General features: G+C 39.3%; 1 protein-coding gene across 1 annotated transcript; it reads left to right on the top strand.

Moving 5' to 3' along the window:
- Positions 1-566: 566 nt before the first annotated feature.
- LOC126595417 (uncharacterized) lies at positions 567-10,521 on the top strand (the record flags this gene model as incomplete). Its single annotated transcript, XM_050261721.1, has 5 exons — positions 567-825; positions 940-1,641; positions 1,915-2,267; positions 2,301-2,652; positions 10,502-10,521. Coding segments are annotated over 5 exons (1,686 nt in total), but the record flags the coding sequence as incomplete, so codon positions are not given.
- Positions 10,522-19,536: the final 9,015 nt, after the last annotated feature.

Raw genomic sequence — 19,536 nt, 5'->3', positions numbered from 1 at the left:
AAACACTACCTGCCATCATTTCCTCCTCCCTCACGGCACAAGAAGAGGAGAAACTAGTGCGCGTCTTGAAGGAGTTCAAATCTACCCTAGGTTGGACATTGGCCGATATTAAAGGTATAAGCCCTACGACCTGTATGCATCACATATTTCTTGAGGAAGGGGCCAAGCCAACTAGAGAGGCTCAACGCCGTCTCAACCCTCCGATGATGGAAGTAGTGAAAAAAGAGATAATCAAACTTCTAGATTGTGGGGTGATTTATCCCATCTCCGATAGTCGTTGGGTTTCACCTATCCAATGTGTGCCTAAGAAATCTGGAGTGACAGTTGTGGAAAATGCCGAGAATGAGCTTGTACCCATGAGGATTCAAACCGGTTGGCGTGTGTGCATTGATTATAGGAAGATAAACGCCACCACAAGGAAGGATCACTTCCCTTTGCCGTTTCTAGACCAAATGTTGGAAAGGTTAGCCGGTCATTCCTTTTATTGTTTTCTTGATGGATATTCAGGTTATAACCAAATTGTCATTGCCCCGGATGATCAAGAAAAGACCACTTTTACTTGTCCCTTTGGAACGTTTGCATATCGATGCATGCCATTTGGCTTGTGCAATGCTCCTGCCACGTTTCAAAGGTGTATGGTAAGCATATTTTCTGATTACGTTGAAAAGATTATTGAGATATTTATGGATGATTTTAGTGCGTTTGGTGATTCATTTGACAAATGCTTGGATAATCTTACTTTAATCTTGAAACGTTGTATTGAAACAAACCTTGTGTTGAATTGGGAAAAGTGTCACTTTATGGTTAAACAAGGTATTGTTTTGGGTCATATAATTTCTGAAAAAGGAATTGAAGTTGATAAGTCTAAAGTAGATCTTGTACGTTACTTACCCTCTCATACTTCGGTTAGAGAGGTTCGTTCATTTCTTGGTCATGCAGGATTCTATAGAAGATTTATCAAAGACTTTTCCAAGATTGCACAACCCCTATGCCGCCTCCTCCAAAAGGATGTGTCTTTTGAGTTCAACGAGGCATGTGAGAAGGCATTCAAGCATCTCAAGGAGCTACTTACCACGGCACCCATCATCACTCCTCCGGATTGGTCCATTCCATTTGAGTTGATGTGTGATGCCTCGGATTATGCACTTGGGGCTGTTTTGGGTCAAAGAAAAAATAAACATTCCCATGTTATTTATTATGCTTCACGCACTCTAAATGATGCTCAATTAAATTATTCTACAACCGAAAAAGAACTTTTGGCGGTTGTATTTGCTTTAGATAAATTTAGATCATATCTAATTGGTACTAAAGTAATTGTTTTCACTGACCATGCAGCCTTGAAGTATCTTTTTACCAAAAAGGAGGCTAAACCAAGGCTCATTCGTTGGATGCTCCTACTTCAAGAGTTCGATATTGAAATTAGGGATAAGAAAGGTTGTGAAAACGTGGTGGCTGACCACTTGAGCAGATTGGTGCGTGAAGAAGAGTCCATCCCCATTTCAGAAACGTTTCCGGATGAGCAATTGCTGTCCATTAAGGTAAGTACCCCTTGGTATGCCGATTTGGTTAATTTTTTGGTGTCTAAGCAAGTCCCTAACACCCTAAGCAAAGCCCAACGTGATAAGCTAAGGTATGATGCACGTTTTTATGTTTGGGATGACCCATATTTGTGGAAAATCTGCCCTGATCAGATTGTGCGTCGTTGTGTGCATAATTCGGAGTTTCATTCAATTTTAAGCTTTTGTCATACATATGCATGTGGTGGCCATTTTGGCACGCAAAGAACAGCTCATAAAGTGTTACAATGTGGATTTTATTGGCCTAGTATCTTTAAAGATGCTAGAACTTTTTGCTTGACATGTGATAAATGTCAAAGAACTGGAAATATAGGTGCTAAGGACCAATTGCCGCAAGTTTCTATCCTAAATGTTGAAATTTTTGATATTTGGGGTATTGATTTTATGGGTCCCTTTCCTTCTTCGTATGGTTTCATGTATATATTGCTTGCGGTTGATTATGTGTCAAAGTGGGTGGAAGCAAAAGCCACCAGGACTAATGATTCTAAAGTGGTTGCAGATTTTATTAGAACTAACATCTTTGCAAGGTTTGGCATGCCACGTGTGATCATTAGTGATGGGGGGTCTCACTTTTGCAACCGGACCATTGAGGCGTTGTTAAGGAAGTATAATGTCAATCATAAAGTTTCCACACCTTACCATCCTCAAACAAATGGTCAAGCCGAGGTTTCCAACCGTGAGATCAAACAAGTTCTTGAGAAGACCGTTGGGCCTACAAGGAAGGATTGGAGCTTACGGTTAGACGATGCATTATGGGCATATCGAACGGCTTACAAGACGCCCATTGGCATGTCCCCATTTCGGCTAGTCTATGGCAAGCCATGCCATCTACCCGTGGAGCTTGAACACAAGGCACATTGGGCAGTCAAGTCCTTCAATATGGATGTGGACACGGCTGGAAATCATAGAAAGCTTCAATTGAACGAGCTTGAAGAGATTAGGCATGATGCTTATGAGAATGCTCGAATTTATAAAGAGAAGACCAAAGCATTTCATGACAAGATGATTAGAGGGAAAACATTCGAAATTGGGCAGAAAGTGTTGCTATTTAATTCTCGTTTACGGTTGTTTCCCGGTAAGTTACGATCTAAGTGGATTGGACCGTTTGTTATTACTAACGTATCTTCTTATGGTGCCATTCAGATTCAAAGTCTCAAAACAGGTCATGAATTCCAAGTGAACGGACACTGTTTGAAGCCATATTATGAGAACTTTGTTGAACAAACTGTGGATGATATTTCTTTGGGTGCCGTGGGCACAAATGGAGAATGAATGGGCTTTTCGTCCGGCTTTACGACGTTAAAGAAAGCGCTACTTGGGAGGCAACCCATGCAATTCAACAAAGGAAGACCAAGGAATCACTCCAATTCCAGATTTGCGTTCCTAAACTCTTCACTTTGTTGTTTATTTCGAATCTGCCTATTTAGTTGTTTTAGTTGCTGTTTGTGTGTTTCTTTTTGTTTAGTGTGGTTTTATGCTTGAAACATTGAGGACAATGTTTGATTTAAGTGTGGGGGGGTAACTAAGTGTTTTAGATGCCAATTCGTGGGATTTTATCACCCTTAACTTGGAGACTTGTTCCTTGCTGTTTTTAAGTGTTTTTGAGCAGTTTTGGTGTGTTTTAGTGTGTTTTGATGCAAAAATCCGAAAATCACATAAAAATTTGAAAAATTTGTTTTAAAAACCCAAAAAGAGTTGTTTTTGTGTGTTTGTTTGTGTCTTAGGGTACCTTCCAACACAATGATGAGGATTCGGTTTGTAATTATATGGCTGTTAAAGAGAGTGATTAACATGGATGAAAGTTTGATTTACTCTTTGTTTATGCTTAGTTGTGGTTATAACTCATGAATTCACATGCAATCATAAAAGAAAAAAAATCAGTTTTGTAACATGCTTGAAGGAAGGAACTCAAACTAACGCTACAACCTTGTCAGACTTGAGCCTAAACGTTTATTTGGAGAGTTAAAATCTGTGCATTCTTTGTTTTCTAAGTCGTTGCATGATCTCATTATTCCTTGCTTGGTTACTATTTAGAAGGCGTTTCATCATTTAGTTCCAAATGCTAGAACTCATGCCCATTTCATTCAAAGCATGTTATTGATTTGCATAACACATATTCAAGATGAAGTTGTGTAGTGATAGGAGCATATTTATGCGACTTAGTTGGCTTGTTCTTAAGCATTTATGTTGTTTTTCTTTAGTTATTTTAGTGTTTAAAGTCATTTTCGTGCAATTTCAGGTTTAGAGACGAAGTATGCAAAGAAGTGCAAAATGGAGCATTTTAGAGCAAAATTGAGCTAGAATGGAGTGTATGCTAATGGAGCACAAGGAATGGACGAGTTTGAAGGTCAAAGGAGCTTAAGAAATGAAGAAATGAAAGTGAAGAACAAAGAATTCAGATTTGGAAACCAAAGTTTCTAAAGTTGGAAGTTTCTATTCTTGGAGGTTTCCATTTTCGAGAGTTTCTATTCTTGGTTTTGGGCTTTTAGATGACCTAAACCCTAATTCCTTGTGGACCCTAACCTTAGCCGCACCTAGGCCTCTAGAATATCTGATTTCCTTGCCTTGCAAGGCATTCTAGAAGGCCCATCTCTAAACCCTAACCCTAGCCGCACCTTAGGCCTTATTCCCACTAAAAATCTGATTGTTTTAACCTAATTTCTGGTGGATTTGGGCTTCTAGAAACCCTAATCTGATTACCCTAGGGTTTTGGATGCCTATATATACTCATTATAACCCCTAGATCAGATCACCACCTCTCATACACAATCATTCACGCCAGAAATCTGCCCTTGCAATCTGCCGCACCTTCCCATCACCAAAATCCCAAAATTCTGCCCAATAATCATCCCTAGCCGTACCCCCATCAACCCTAAATCTTTCCCTACCATTCCCCATCCATTCTACACCCTAAATACCACCCAAAACCTGTTCTAAACTTCTCTGCCGCAGCAAGGAGGAAAGGGAAATCATTGATGATCTTGCTGCCAAGTTGGAGCCTTCTAGGTGTTTTCTTTCTTTGGGTTTTAATTTCTAAATTTATGTATCTTTGCTTTGCGAGTATGAGGAACTAAACCCCCCTTGGCTAGGGGGGGATTCGAAACCATGTCTATGCTTGCTATATGATTTGATTACTTCTAATTGCGTTTCATAAGTTGTGATTTCAATTTGCTTATCTATGTGAATTAAAACTTATTCTTGTATGTTGATTGAGGGTCGACACTTAGTTTTCATGCATGAATTTGATGCTAGGATATAAGGGAATTTCACCTAATCGTTATGAACTTATATTCACAAGTAGTAAAGGTTGTTGATCACAATCGTGTTAAGTAAATTCTTGGCATAAGTTTCATGCAATTCATAGTTACGAGTACCTCGTCAATGCTTATGGTTTTCATAGAACTTAATGATTCTTGCTTGTATCTCTATTATGCAATCATGTAGGGGACTTGTGGGGAATGCTTTGGGTTGTCGTATGCAATCATCCAATTCAATAACGTTAGGAAAATCTGAAGGTTAATTTAAGCGGACCTAATTAACTTGGGGCGTTGAGAATTCATGGGTTATTGAAAAGCAATTGGAAATCGTTTTGAATGCAAGTATAACATGTGTGGAGATGAACCCCTTAGCTAGCTTTCTATCCATTCAATTCAATCAAATTCGTTTTAAAATCTGTTTTGATTTACAAGTTTATGTTTTGTTTTCAATTTCGTAAAAACCAAATCCCCCTTTGTTTTCAAGTGTCAAATTAGTTAGAGAGTGTGTTAGTTTGTGTTTTTAAGTGTTTTGAGTCAAGTTAAAACCTATTTTCGTCAAAATCTTGTTTAGAGTTCAAAACTGTCCAGAAAGTGGTTTTAAGGCAGTTTTGAGTGTTTTTGTGTTATTTTGAGTCTTTTGGTTTGTTTTGGTGTTTTAAGTTATAGTTTTACATTCTTTGAGTCTAGTTTAGTGTTTTAAATTTTGTTTTTACGTTTTTGAGTCAGTTTCACAGTGATTTAGCAATCCCTCCTAATCCCCGGCCTAGAACGATCCCTACTTACATACTTACTACAATTGATAAAAAGAGGGTTAATTTGAGTGCTAGTTGATATCATATCATGTAGTGACCACCACCTTAGCCAAATGCCGTGTGCCCTATGTCATTATGTTTTGTAGGTTTTTAACCCCGTTGAGCCTTGTTAGCCTTCATTATTTGTTAACCCATGTTTTCCTCACCTAGCCTAGTTTAGGACCATCCATACCCTTGTTCTTGAAGCATAGTACAGCATGATTCAAATTGAATTCCTTTTGATTTATGTTGGCAGAAAATAAGTGTGGGGGAAGTGTTTTTCATGAGGAATTGTGTGCCATAGGCACGGCAAAGAAAAGAAAAGAAAAAAAATTTCGTGGAAAAAGAAAAATTGAAGAAAAAAATATGAAAAGTTTGAAAAAAGAGTTGAAAAGTTGAGAAAAAGAGTTCCAAAGTATTGTTTGTTGAAGTAAGGGTCCAAAACAATGAATTCGGCCCTATGATGTGAAAATTATGTTGACACACAAATTAACCCTCTTTTTATCATTTGTAGCAAAGTATGTAAGTAGGGATCGTTCTAAACCGGGGATTAGGAGGGATTGCAAAATCACTTGAAAACTGACTCAAATACGTAAAAACAAGTTTAAAACACTAAACTAGACTCAAAGAATGCAAAACTAAACTTTTAAAACACCAAAACAAACCAAAAGACTCAAAACAGCCCAAAAACACTCAAAACTGCCTTAAAACCACAATCTGGGCAGTTTTGAACACTAGACACAAACTTGGACGAAAATTGGTTTTAACTTGACCTAAGACACTTAAAAACACAAACTAAAGTGATTTCTAACTACTATGACTCAACTAAGTAAAGGGGGATTGATTTTGGATGAATTTAACTTTGAAAACAGAAACTTTGAAAATAAACCTTGACAAAAACGTTTTGATGAAAACTAAGATGGTGAAAGGCTAGTTAGAAGGTTCCTTCTCCACACATGAAACATATGCATACGACTCGATTTCCAATTATTCTTTCAATAAACCATGAATGACAATGCCCCAAATTAACTAGATTGACCAATTAATTCTCAGATTTCCCTAGATTTATTGAATTGAATGGGATACGCATTACAACCAAATTATTCTTATCAAGGACCCTAACTATGGAATACGCATGATAGAGACACATATCAAAGATCATTAAGTTCAATGGAAATCATAAGCATTGACGAGGCATTCATAACTATGGGATACGCATGTTACTCTTGCCTAGGATTTACTTAACACAATCGTGACTAGCGACTTTTACTACTTATGAATATAAGTTAATAACGATTAGGTGAAATTCCCTTATACTCTAGCATCAAATTCATGCATGCAAACTAAGTGTCGACCCTCAATCAACATACATAAACATGTTATCAATCAAATAGATAAGTAAACCACATTCACGATTCATGAAATCATAATTGGAAGAAATCAAGTCATATAAAACATATGATCATGGCTTTGAATTCCCCTCTAACTATAAAGAAATTAGTTCCTCATGTTCGCAAATACACAAAGACAAATAAATTTAAACATTGACATAAAGATAGAAAACACCTAGAAACGCTCCACAATCCAAGCTCCTTGAATGGCATGCACGGCTCCAAGATGTATTCCTTCTTCTCCTTGAAAACTCACGGCATTATGAGGGATGGTTGGGTGAATGGTGTAGTGAAAATCTGGTAGAGGATGGTGAGTGAAAGGGTGCGGCAATGGGTTGTCTATATAGGCTGAAAATCCCATCTCCTAGGTAGCAAAGGACAAGGTTTTAAAGGCCTAAATTGCATAGGATAATAACATCCAATCCTATAAGGAAAACAAGTCAAAAACCCAAAGGGATTGGGAGATAAGGTGCAGCACAAAGAGTGTGAAATGATAAGGCTTCTAGAAACTAAAATCCTAAAGGAAATAGGGTAGAAAATTCGGCACAAAGTGTGGTTTCTAGAAGGATAATGCAAGGCAGATTTTTAGGCTTCTAGAAAGGTTCTTAGGTGTCATCTTGGTAGGATAAGATAAGGTCTTCTAGAAATCCCATTTTAAGCATCCTAATCTAATTAGAAACCCTCCTAACTGGCTGGAATGTGGATAGTTTAGGATAAGGATAATATAGGATAGGATAAGGTTTGATTGGATAAGATAAGCTAAGATAAGGTTATGGGTGAGGTTTTGGATAATACTCCTTATCTAGGAATCCATCTTCAATTAGGACTCCTTTAGTGATTAGGAATCCCAATTCATTTAGGAATCCTTCATTCAAGTCATTTCCTTCTTCAACTAGGAAACTTTGTATCTTCAATTCTTCAACTTTGAAACGCCTTCCTAGCTTCACCAATTCCTCAAATTCGTCCATCCCTTGTGCTTCATGTGCATGAACTCCATTTTAGCCCAATTTTGCTCCAAAATGCTCCAAATTGCATCCTTTTGCTCACTTTGTCTCTAAAACCTGAAAACACATGAAAATAGCTTAAAAGACTAACTTAACTAAGAAAACACAACATAAATGCATAAGAACTAACTAACTAAGGCGCATAAATATGCTCCTATCACCCTAAGGAGTTGTTTAAGTCTTCCCCTTGTGTTTTAAAGTTAATTTCTGCAATCTAAGTGAATTCTAAGTCTCAATTTCATTGCTTTGCTTACTATTGTTTGAAGAACGTTTGTTTTCCCTATCCTTTCCTTGTTAACCAACACCCCAAGCCCCATTACATCCCTTAACTTCTATCTTGAGTGTTATGTGTTTCAATTTGTGGAGTTTAAATTTGGTATGAGCATATGGTGTCACTGGTTCTCGCACCTAAGTAGTAGCATTTCATTCATGAGATCATATCTAAACATGCTTCTTAACTCTAGAAATTGCGTTCTTTGTGAAACATATATGTGAGCATCCGTTTTGATATCTACATCAATCTTCTCACATATGACTAGTGTAGGGTGTGGAGTTAGAAAATCTGAGTGAAAATAGAGTGTATATCTTGTAAGGAATTGAGGGAATTCTCTAAGGCATGTTACTACATTCAAAGCATTGTTTTAATTGATTACTTGTGAACTAGTAAGTGGTGGCTTTAATTAAGTATGTGCTTGTGTAAAGATGACTCAAATCTGTGGGGATAACAATCTTTAACATGTCATGTGCATTGGAAATCCCTGAGGCAAACGTTGGAAGGTTTAGGTTTTGTTTTGGTTAGTTTGTTTCGTTTTGTTTCCTTTCTTTTGTTTGTTTTGCTCGAGGACTAGCAAAAGCTAAGTGTGGGGGAATTTGATAGGAGCATATTTATGCGCCTTAGTTAGCTAGTTCTTATGCATTTCCATGGTGTTTTCTTAGTTAAAGTAGTCTTTTAAGCTAGTTTTATGTGTTTTCAGGTTTTAAGGCCAAAGGATGCAAGAAGATGCATTTTGGAGCTTTTTGGAGCAAAATTGGGCTTGGAATGATTATCACATAATTGGAGCCAAGGTTTGGACGAATTTGAAGACTCGAAGATGATGATTCCTACTTGAACAAGGTTTCCTAGTTGAAGTAGGAAAGTGCTTACTGATGCGAAATAGATAAGCACACAAATTAAACCCTCTTTTTGTCAAATTGTAGCAAAGATGTAAGTAGGGATCGTTCTAAACCGGGGATTAGGAGGGATTGCTAAACACTTGAAAACTGACTCAATGATGTAAAAACAAAGTTAAAACACTAAACTAGACTCAAAGAATGTAAAATTAAAAGTTAAAACACCAAAACAAGGCAAAGGAACCAAAACAGCAAATAAACACTCAAAACTGCCTTAGAAGCACAATCTGGGCAGTTTTGAGTACTAACACAAATTTGGACGAATTTATGTTATAACTTGACTCAAAACACTAGAAAACATAAACTAACACACTTTCTAACTAATCTAAGACTCTAAAATAAAGGGGGATTTTGTTTTGACGAAAATTAAAATAAAGAAAACAGATTGGAAATAGGGCAGATTGTAAAAACGATTTTTGTGAAATAGATGGGTAGAAGGCTAGTTAGGGGCTCTTTCTCCACACATGACAAGTATGCAAACGACTCAATTTCCAGTTATTCCTTCGTTGAATTATGAATGACAATGCCCCAAATTAACCGTGACATCACTAGTTAATTCTCAAGTTTTCCTTGTGTTATTGGATTGGATGACATCATTCGACAACCCAAAGCATTCCTCAAAAGTTCCCTACATGACATCATAATAAAGATACAATCAAAGATCATTACGTTCAATGAAAACTATAAGCATTGACAAAGCACTTGCAACTATGACATCATGTCACTCATGTTAGGAATTGAACTTAACGCGATCGTGACTAGCGACCTTCACTACATATGAATATAAGTGTGTGACGATTATGTGAAACAACCTTATATTCTAGCAACATATTCATGCAAGCCAATTAAGTGTCGACCCCTAATTAACAAACACAAATAAGTTATTACTCGCACAGTTAAGCCAATTGCATTCATGATTCAAGAACTCATAACTGGAATTTATTAAATCAACTTGCATACATAGTCATGGCTTCGAAATTACCCCTAACCAATAGGGGTTTAGCCACTCATGTTCGTAGCAAAACAAAAGGAAAAGAAATTAAACATTGAAAGCATAAAACGAATTACACCTAGAATGCACCAACGATGAAGCTTAAGCATCCAAGAGTCCTTCCTTCTTTCTCCTTGCTGCTGCACACGAATGGGTGAGTTTTGGGGGTTATGAATGGTGTAGAACGATGGGTTTATGACTGGGATAGGTGTATGGGACGGCTAGGGTGGTTTTTGGTCAGAAAATTTGGTGAATGGTGAAGGATAGGTGCGGCAGAGAGAGTGGTGATGTTTCTGGCGTGAATGGGACTGAATGGGCAGATTCTTGGGTATTTGAATGATGTAGAATGGATGGAGGATGTATGGAAGTGTTTAGGGTTGATGGGTGGTGCGGCTAGGGTGGTTTTGTGGCAGAAATTTGGGTGAATGGTGAAGGAATGGGGCTGTTGAAGATGGAGAATGGTTTCTGGAGTGAAGGATTATTTTCTGGATGAATGGCTCTGTTTGTGGCTGCACAAACATGTTTATTTAAAGGGATTAGGAAATTAAAAACCCTAGGCTAATTAGGTAATCAGAAATTAAGTCTAAGGATTCTAGAATTAGGAAATAAATCAGAAAATTAAAGGAAAGGGCAAGGGAAATTCGGCTAGGGTTTAAAACACAAAAGGAAGGTGTTTTAAAGCATAAAAACAGGAAATAAGGAAGAGGAAATGCAAAGGGGGTGCGGCAAGGGTTCAAAAGGGTTCTAGGCTTTTGTTTTGTGTCCTAGAATGCTTAGAAAGTCTTCATAATTGCTGGAACTTTTAGGGACAATTAGGAAAAATCAAACCAAAGTAGGAAACCTTGGCTTAACTTTCCTACTTCAAGTAGGAATCCTTGTTGGAGGAGGAATCCTTGTTCTTCTAGGAATCCTCATGTGATTAGGAATCCATCTTCAATTAGGAATCCATTTTCAATTAGGAATCCTTCGTTGATTAGGAATCCTTCGTCGATTAGGAATCCTCCTTCATGTAAGCACTGATAGGAGCATATTTATGCGACTTAGTTAGCTAGTTCTTATGCATCTTTGTTATGTTTTCTTCGTTAAAGTAGTCTTTTAAGCTACTTTCTTGTGTTTTCAGGTTTAGCGGACGTATTACATGAAATGATGCAATTTGGAGCTTTTGGAGCAAAAAGTGAGCTTGAATTGAAAAGGACATGCTTGGAACGCAAGGTTGGGATGGAATTGAAGAGTTGAAGATTTGAGGTTTCCTACTTGAAGTAGGAAAGCTATGCCTAAAAGTTTCCATTTTGGGTCGATCTTTCCTAAATCGGAATTGGCAACCAAAGTTTCTAAAAGTTGGAAGTTTCTATTCTTGGAGGTTTCCATTTTCGAGAGTTTCTATTCTTGGCGTTGGGCTTTTAGATGACCTAAACCCAAATTTCCTTGTGGACCTTCAACCCATGCCGAACCCTAGGGCCTAATCATCTAAAATCTGCCATGTTAAACCCTAGTCCATTCCTCCTAAACCCAAGCCGCACCTTTCCATCCTAGAAGCCTATTTTACAAACCCTAGCCCATGTTCACTTAAGTGCCGCACCTAACCCTAGCCCATCTGATTTCATTAGGGTTTTAGGTGCTTATATATTTGTGTTTTACCACCCTAGCCGAACTTCATCTTCCCTCTCACTAAAAATCAGAAAACCATCTCCCTTTCCCCACCTTGCCGCAGCCACCATCACCAAAGCCACATCTTGCCGCAGCCTTTGATCCATTCCAGCCACCATCCTCCACCTTTAGACACCATTCCACACCTCCATAACTCTTTCCCACACCTTGCCGCACCACCCTACCATCCTAACTCCCTTCTAAAAACCAAAAACACATCCAGCAAACTCCATTCACGCCAGAACCTGTCCCTCACCTTTGCCGAGCCCAACCTACACCCAAATCCATATTCTCTGACCCCAAACCTTCCTAGCCGTGCCCTACACCTATCCTAGATAGTTTTCCACCATTCTCCCTCATCCAAAGTCATCCAAAACCATCCAAAAACCCCCTAAACCAACTCTGCCGCAACAAGGAGAAGAAGAAAGAGGAGCTTTCTGTGCAGAATTCAAAGTGGACTTCTTTGGCATTTTAGGTGTAATCTTTCTTATGTCTTCGATGTCTCAATTCAATAAACTTTGTGTTGTGAGTATGAGGAACTAAACCCCCTTAGTTGGGGGGTGATTCGAAACCATGTACATGCTTGCAATTTGATTCGATTACATTCAGTTGTTATTTCATGAGTTATGGATTCAATTCGTTCATCTATTTGATTGATAACTTATTTGTGTATGTTGATTGAGAGTGCACGCTTAGTTTTCATGCATGAATATGATGCTAGATTATGAGGGAGTTTCACCTAATAGTTACAATCTTATAATCACAAGTAGTGAAGATCGCTTGAAAACGATCGCGTTGAATGAATTCTTAGCATAAGTTTCATGCAATTCATAGTAACAAATGCTTCGTCAATGCTTATGTTTTTCATAGAACGTAATGATTCTTGCTTGTATCTCTATTATGCAATTCATGTAGGGAACTTGTAGGGAATGTTTTGGGTTGTCGTATGCAATCATCCAACTTAATAACTTGTGGAAAAACTGAGGGTTAATTAGTGCAATTCACGGTTAATCTGGGGCGTTGAGTATTTATAATTTATTGGAAGAACAACTGAAAATCGTTTTGTTTGCAAGTGTGACATGTGTGGAGAAGAACCTCCTAACTAGCCTTTTATCCATCTATTTCACCAAAATCGTTTTTACAATCTGTGCTAATTAAAGTTTCTGTTTTGTGTTAAATTTTCGTCCAAAACAAATCCCCCTCTCATTTGAAGTCTTAGATTAGTTAGAAAGTATTTTGATTTGTGTTTCTAAGTATTTTGATTCAAGTTTTCATCAAATTTCGTCCAAATTCGTGTAGGTGCTCAAAACTGCCCAGAAAGTGGTTTTTAGGCAGTTTTGAGCCTTCTAGTTGCTGTTTTGAGTTTTAGGTTTGTTTAAGTCTTTTAACCTTTACTTTTGCATTCTTTGAGTCTAGTTTAGTGTTTTAAACTTTGTTTTTGAGTTTTTAAGTCAGTTTCCAAGTGTTTAGCAATCCCTCCTAATCCCCGGTTTAGAACGATCCCTATTTACATCTTTGCTACAATTTGACAAAAAGAGGGTTTAATTTGTGTGCTTATCTATTTCGCATCAAATTTTTGGCGCCGTTGCCGGGGATTAGCAATTTTGCTAATCCCTTGGATTGTTTTTGTTTCTTTTATTTCACTTTGTTTCTGACTTTGTTTAAGTTTCTGACCTAATTTTGTTTCTTGTTTCTTAGGTACTAATGTATGACTAGAAGCTCTCAACCGATTCGTGCAAACATCTTGGATTTTGACGACGATTTTGAGAGGAAGTTAAGAAGAGCTAGAAACCAGCAAGAACACCATCCACCCAATTCCGAATCTGACCTTGAAGAAAACGTACAAGAAGAGGAGGAAGAAGCCACGGCAGGGATATTTGAAGAAGTCCAAGGCATGGCCATGGACAATCGTACACTCAAGGAGCTTTCCGCCTCAGGTTTGGACAATGCCGCACCCTTGTGCATTCAATACCCTAGGACTGCCCAAGGTAAGACGGATGAGTTTGAATTAAAGTCAAGTTTGCTTCATCATATTCCTAAATACCATGGCTTGTCCATGGAAGATCCTAACAAACATTTGAAAGAATTTGAAGTAGTTTGCTCTAGTATGACTCCCGTCAATGTTGACGGAAATATATTGAAGATGAAGGCTTTTCCATTCTCTTTGATGGATAAAGCCAAGGATTGGTTATATGAGTTAGCTCCCGGCACTGTCACATCATGGGAGAGTATGAAGAGAGCGTTCTTGGAGAAGTTCTTTCCAACTTCTCGCATCATCCTCCTCCGCAAAAAGATAAGCGGAATTCAGCAAGAGGAAGGTGAGTCTTTTCCTACATATTATGAACGATTTAAATCACTTGTTGCTTCTTGTCCACAGCATCAGATGAAGGAGGAGTTGCTTTTGCAATACTTCTACGAGGGTCTCCTACCTCTAGAACGTCAAATGCTTGATGCTTCGGCGGGGGGAGCATTGGTGGACAAAACACCCATGGCTGCCAAGGTCTTGATTGCTAATAGAGCGTTGAACGCTCAACAGTACGAGGGTGTAGGCCAAAGAGGACCCCCACGGCACCAAGTACATGAGGTAAGTTCGACTTCCGATCTTCATTCACAATTGGCTAATCTTACTTCTCTTGTGTCTCAGATGGCCGAGGGCATGAAGATGCAAGGACCAACTGTATGTGGCGTATGTTCCATCCAAGGACATGTCTCTGAAAAATGTCCACAGTTGATTGAAAATGGTGGATGGGAAAGCGCCCATGCAATTGGGTTTCAAGGGCAAAACCAACCAAGGAACGATCCATATTCAAACACATATAATCCCGGTTGGAGAGATCACCCAAATTTCAAGTGGAGGGAGCCTCAGCAACCTCAGAACCAAGGAGGCTTTAGGCAACAACCCCCGGGGTTCTTTCCCAAAACCTACGGCCCACCCCAAAATCAAGCCCAATCCGGCCCAAGTGCCTCAGGTACGTCTCTTGACAATGATGCACTTCTTAAGATACTAACTAAGTTGTCTAATGGGCAGGAAGATCAAGCTAAGGCTATGCAAAACCAAGATAAAAGGGTGGATCAACTTGAGAAACAAATTGGGCAGATTGCCGAGTTTGTAGGTAAGTTTCGAGATCCCGGACAACTCCCTAGTTCCACCATTCCAAATCCGAAGGGAGGTTTCGAAAGTGCCAAAGCTATCACCCTAAGAAGTGGTAAGGAAGTTGGGGCAGGTTCTACACCAAAAACAGGTCATAATGAGGATGAACTTTTGGAATTGGAAGAGGGGGCATCAAAGCAGCCCACGGCAAAGGTGGTTCCACCTTTGCCGCAAGTCCCTAATGTCCCAAATCTGCCCAATTCGTCCCACAAAGGTAAGAATGTGTCCAATTCAGTTCATACTAATGTTTTCCCTTCAAATGTGCCTTTTCCTAGTAGGTTCATGCAAACGAAGAAAGAAGAGACAGAAAAGGATATCCTCGAAACCTTTAGGAAAGTTTAAGTTAACATACCTTTGTTAGATGCAATCAAGCAAGTTCCGAGGTATGCGAAGTTCTTGAAGGAGTTGTGTACCACGAGGAAGAGGATGGCGACCAAGGAAGTGGTCAAGGTAGGTGAGAATGTGTCCGCCATCTTGCAACGCAAATTACCTCCCAAATGTAAAGATCCAGGTAGCTTTACCATTCCTTGTGTTATTGGGAATACTAGATTTGAATCTGCCATGCTTGATTTAGGTGCTTCTATAAATGTTATGCCATATTCCATTTATGCATCTATGAACTTGGGAGCATTGAAAAATGATGGGGTAATAATACAATTGGCCGATAGATCTAACGCATATCCAAAGGGAGTTTTGGAAGATGTTCTTGTGCAGGTTAATCATTTGGTCTTCCCGGCGGATTTCTATGTCCTCGAAATGGATGAGTCGGACCATGCTCCTTCGCTGCCCATTCTACTTGGAAGGCCATTCATGAAGACGGCCCGGACAAAGATTGACGTGTATAGTGGAACTTTGTCCATGGAATTCGATGGGGAAGTTGTTAATTTTAATCTTTCTGATTCCATTAAATACCCTAGTGAGGACCATTCATGCTTTTCTATTGATATAATTGACTCTTTGGCGCAGGGATATCTCGACGATTTAAATGACGATGCGCTTGAAAAAGTCATTACACAAGGCATGGAGCTCAAAACAAAGGGGGCAGATTGCGTGCATGCTCACGGCATACATGAGTCATCCCAGGCCGTGCCCCCTAGTGAGGAATTACTTGAAGTTGTGGCTGCCCTTGAGTCCTTACCTAAGCTTGATGGTAAGTATACTAACCGTGAGTCCATTCCCATTTCGACTAACAAATTGCTTCCATCTATAATTCAGGCACCTATCCTTGAACTCAAGCCTTTGCCAAGCCATCTGAAGTACATTTTCTTGGGAGAAAAGGAAACACTACCTGCCATCATTTCCTCTTCCCTCACGGCGCAAGAGGAGGAGAAGTTGCTTCGCGTTCTGAAGGAGTTCAAATCTGCTCTAGGTTGGACATTGGCCGACATCAAAGGTATAAGCCCTACGACTTGTATGCATCACATATTTCTTGAGGAGGGGGCCAAACCAACTAGAGAGGCTCAACGCCGTCTCAACCCTCCGATGATGGAAGTAGTGATAAAGGAGATCATAAAGCTTCTAGATTGTGGGGTTATCTATCCAATCTCGGATAGTAGGTGGGTTTCGCCGGTTCAATGCGTACCAAAGAAATCAGGAGTGACGGTGGTAGCTAATGCTGAGAATGAGCTTGTCCCTCAACGGATTCAAACCGGTTGGAGGGTGTGCATTGACTATAGGAAGCTAAACACCACAACGAGGAAGGACCACTTCCCATTGCCGTTCATTGACCAAATGCTCGAGAGGTTAGCGGGTTATGCTTTTTATTGTTTTCTTGATGGTTATTCTGGTTATAATCAAATTGTCATTTCACCCGAGGACCAAGAAAAAACCACTTTTACATGCCCGTTTGGTACGTTTGCATATCGTCGCATGCCTTTTGGTTTATGTAATGCACCTGCTACATTTCAAAGATGCATGATGAGTATATTTTCTGATTATGTAGAGAAGATAATTGAAGTGTTTATGGATGATTTTAGCGTATTTGGTGATTCGTTTGATAGTTGCTTGCATAATCTAAGTGTGATCCTAAAACGTTGTGTTGAAACTAACCTTGTGCTTAATTGGGAAAAGTGTCATTTTATGGTTAAACAAGGCATTGTTTTAGGTCATATAATCTCTGGAAAGGGTATTGAGGTTGATAAGTCGAAAATAGATCTTGTACGTCACTTACCCTCTCCGACTTCGGTTAGAGAGGTTCGTTCGTTTCTTGGTCATGCAGGATTCTATCGTAGGTTTATCAAAGATTTCTCGAAGATAGCACAACCTCTTTGCCGACTCCTACAAAAAGAAGTGGCGTTTGAATTCACCAAGGAGTGCACGGCATCATTCAACCAACTCAAGGAGTTGTTGACCACGGCACCCATCATTGTTCCACAGGATTGGAGTCTACCTTTCGAGCTCATGTGTGATGCGTCTGACTATGCTTTAGGAGCTGTTTTAGGACAAAGAAAGGACAAGAGGCCGCATGTCATTTACTACGCCTCACGGACGTTGAACGATGCACAATTGAACTACTCCACTACGAAAAAAGAACTTCTTGCCGTTGTCTTTGCTTTAGATAAATTTCGATCATATTTAATTGGAACTAAAGTAATTGTTTTCACTGATCATGCAGCTCTGAAGTACTTGCTCACCAAAAAGGAGGCCAAGCCACGGCTAATTCGATGGATATTATTACTTCAAGAGTTCGACATAGAGATTCGGGACAAGAAGGGAAGTGAGAACGTGGTGGCTGACCACCTAAGCCGAATGGTGCATAATGAGGAGTTGGTGCCGATTTTGGAGACATTCCCCGATGAACAATTGATGTCCATTAAGGTTAGTGCACCTTGGTATGCCGATATTGTTAATTTTTTGGTGTCAAAACGTATTCCAAGTGAGTTCACTAGGCACCAACGTGATAAACTTAGGCATGATGCACGGTTTTATGTGTGGGATGATCCGTACTTATGGAAATTTTGCCCCGATCAGATTATACGTCGTTGTGTGCACGATTCTGAATGTCATTCAATTTTGAGTTTTTGTCACACATATGCATGTGGAGGGCACTTTGGTACACAACGCACAGCCCTTAAGGTGTTACAATGTGGATTTTATTGGCCTAGTATTTTCAAAGATGCTAAAACTTTTTGCTTAACATGTGATAAATGCCAACGAATGGGTGGTATTAGTGCTAGGGACCAAATGCCGCAGGTTTCTGTCCTAAATGTTGAAATTTTTGATGTTTGGGGTATTGATTTTATGGGTCCTTTTCCTTCTTCGTTTGGTTTTACATATATTTTGCTTGCGGTTGATTATGTGTCGAAGTGGGTGGAAGCCAAGGCCACCCGAACTAATGATTCTAAAGTGGTTGCAGATTTTATTAGAACTAACATTTTTGCAAGGTTCGGAATGCCACGAGTGATCATTAGTGATGGAGGGTCACACTTTTGCAATCGGACCATTGAAGCGTTATTGAGGAAGTACAGTGTCACCCATAAGGTTTCTACACCTTACCATCCTCAAACTAATGGGCAAGCCGAGGTTTCCAACTGAGAGATCAAGCAAATACTTGAGAAGACCGTTGGGCCAACGAGGAAGGATTGGAGCTTACGGTTAGATGATGCACTTTGGGCGTATCGTACGGCGTACAAAACCCCCATTGGGATGTCCCCCTTCCGACTTGTCTATGGCAAGGCGTGCCATCTTCCTGTTGAATTGGAGCACAAAGCACTTTGGGCCATTAAGAGATTTAACATGAACCTCGAGGAAGCAGGAAGTCAAAGGAGATTGCAATTGAATGAGCTTGATGAGATACGGCTTGAGGCGTACGATAATGCAAGCATTTACAAGCAAAAGACCAAAGCTTTCCATGACAACATGATCCGTGGGAAATCATTCTCAATTGGGCAGAAAGTGCTATTGTTCAATTCCCGGTTACGGTTGTTTCCCGGTAAGTTACGTTCTAAGTGGATTGGACCGTTTGTTATTACTAACATATCTTCTTATGGTGCCATCCAAATTCAAAGTCTCAAAACAGGTCATGAATTCCGAGTGAACGGACACCGTTTGAAGCCATATTATGAGAACTTTGTTGAACAAACCGTGGATGATATTTCTTTGGGTGCCGTGGGCACAAATGGAGAATGAATGGGCTTTTCGTCCGGCTGTACGACGTTAAAGAAAGCGCTACTTGGGAGGCAACCCATGCAATTCAACAAAGGAAGACCAAGGAATCACTCCAATTCCAGATTTGCGTTCCTAAACCCTTCTCTTTGTTGTTTATTTTGAATCTGCCTATTTAGTTGTTTTACTTGCTGTTTTATGTTTCTTTTTGGTTAGTTTGATTTTATGCTTGAAACATTGAGGACAATGTTTGATTTAAGTGTGGGGGGGTAACTAAGTGTTTTAGATGCAAATTCGTGGGATTTTATCACCCTAAACTTGAAGACTTGTTCCTTGCTGTTTTTAAGTGTTTTTGAGCAGTTTTGATGTGTTTTAGTGTGTTTTGAAGTAAAAATCCGAAAATTACATAAAAATTTTAAAAATTTGTTTTAAAAACCCAAAGAGAGTTGTTTT

This window comes from Malus sylvestris, chromosome 13, assembly GCF_916048215.2.
Source record: "Malus sylvestris chromosome 13, drMalSylv7.2, whole genome shotgun sequence".
Classification (NCBI taxonomy): Eukaryota; Viridiplantae; Streptophyta; class Magnoliopsida; order Rosales; family Rosaceae; genus Malus; species Malus sylvestris.
Note: the sequence above shows the minus strand (reverse complement) of the source record. Positions and strands in the feature narration are given on the sequence as shown.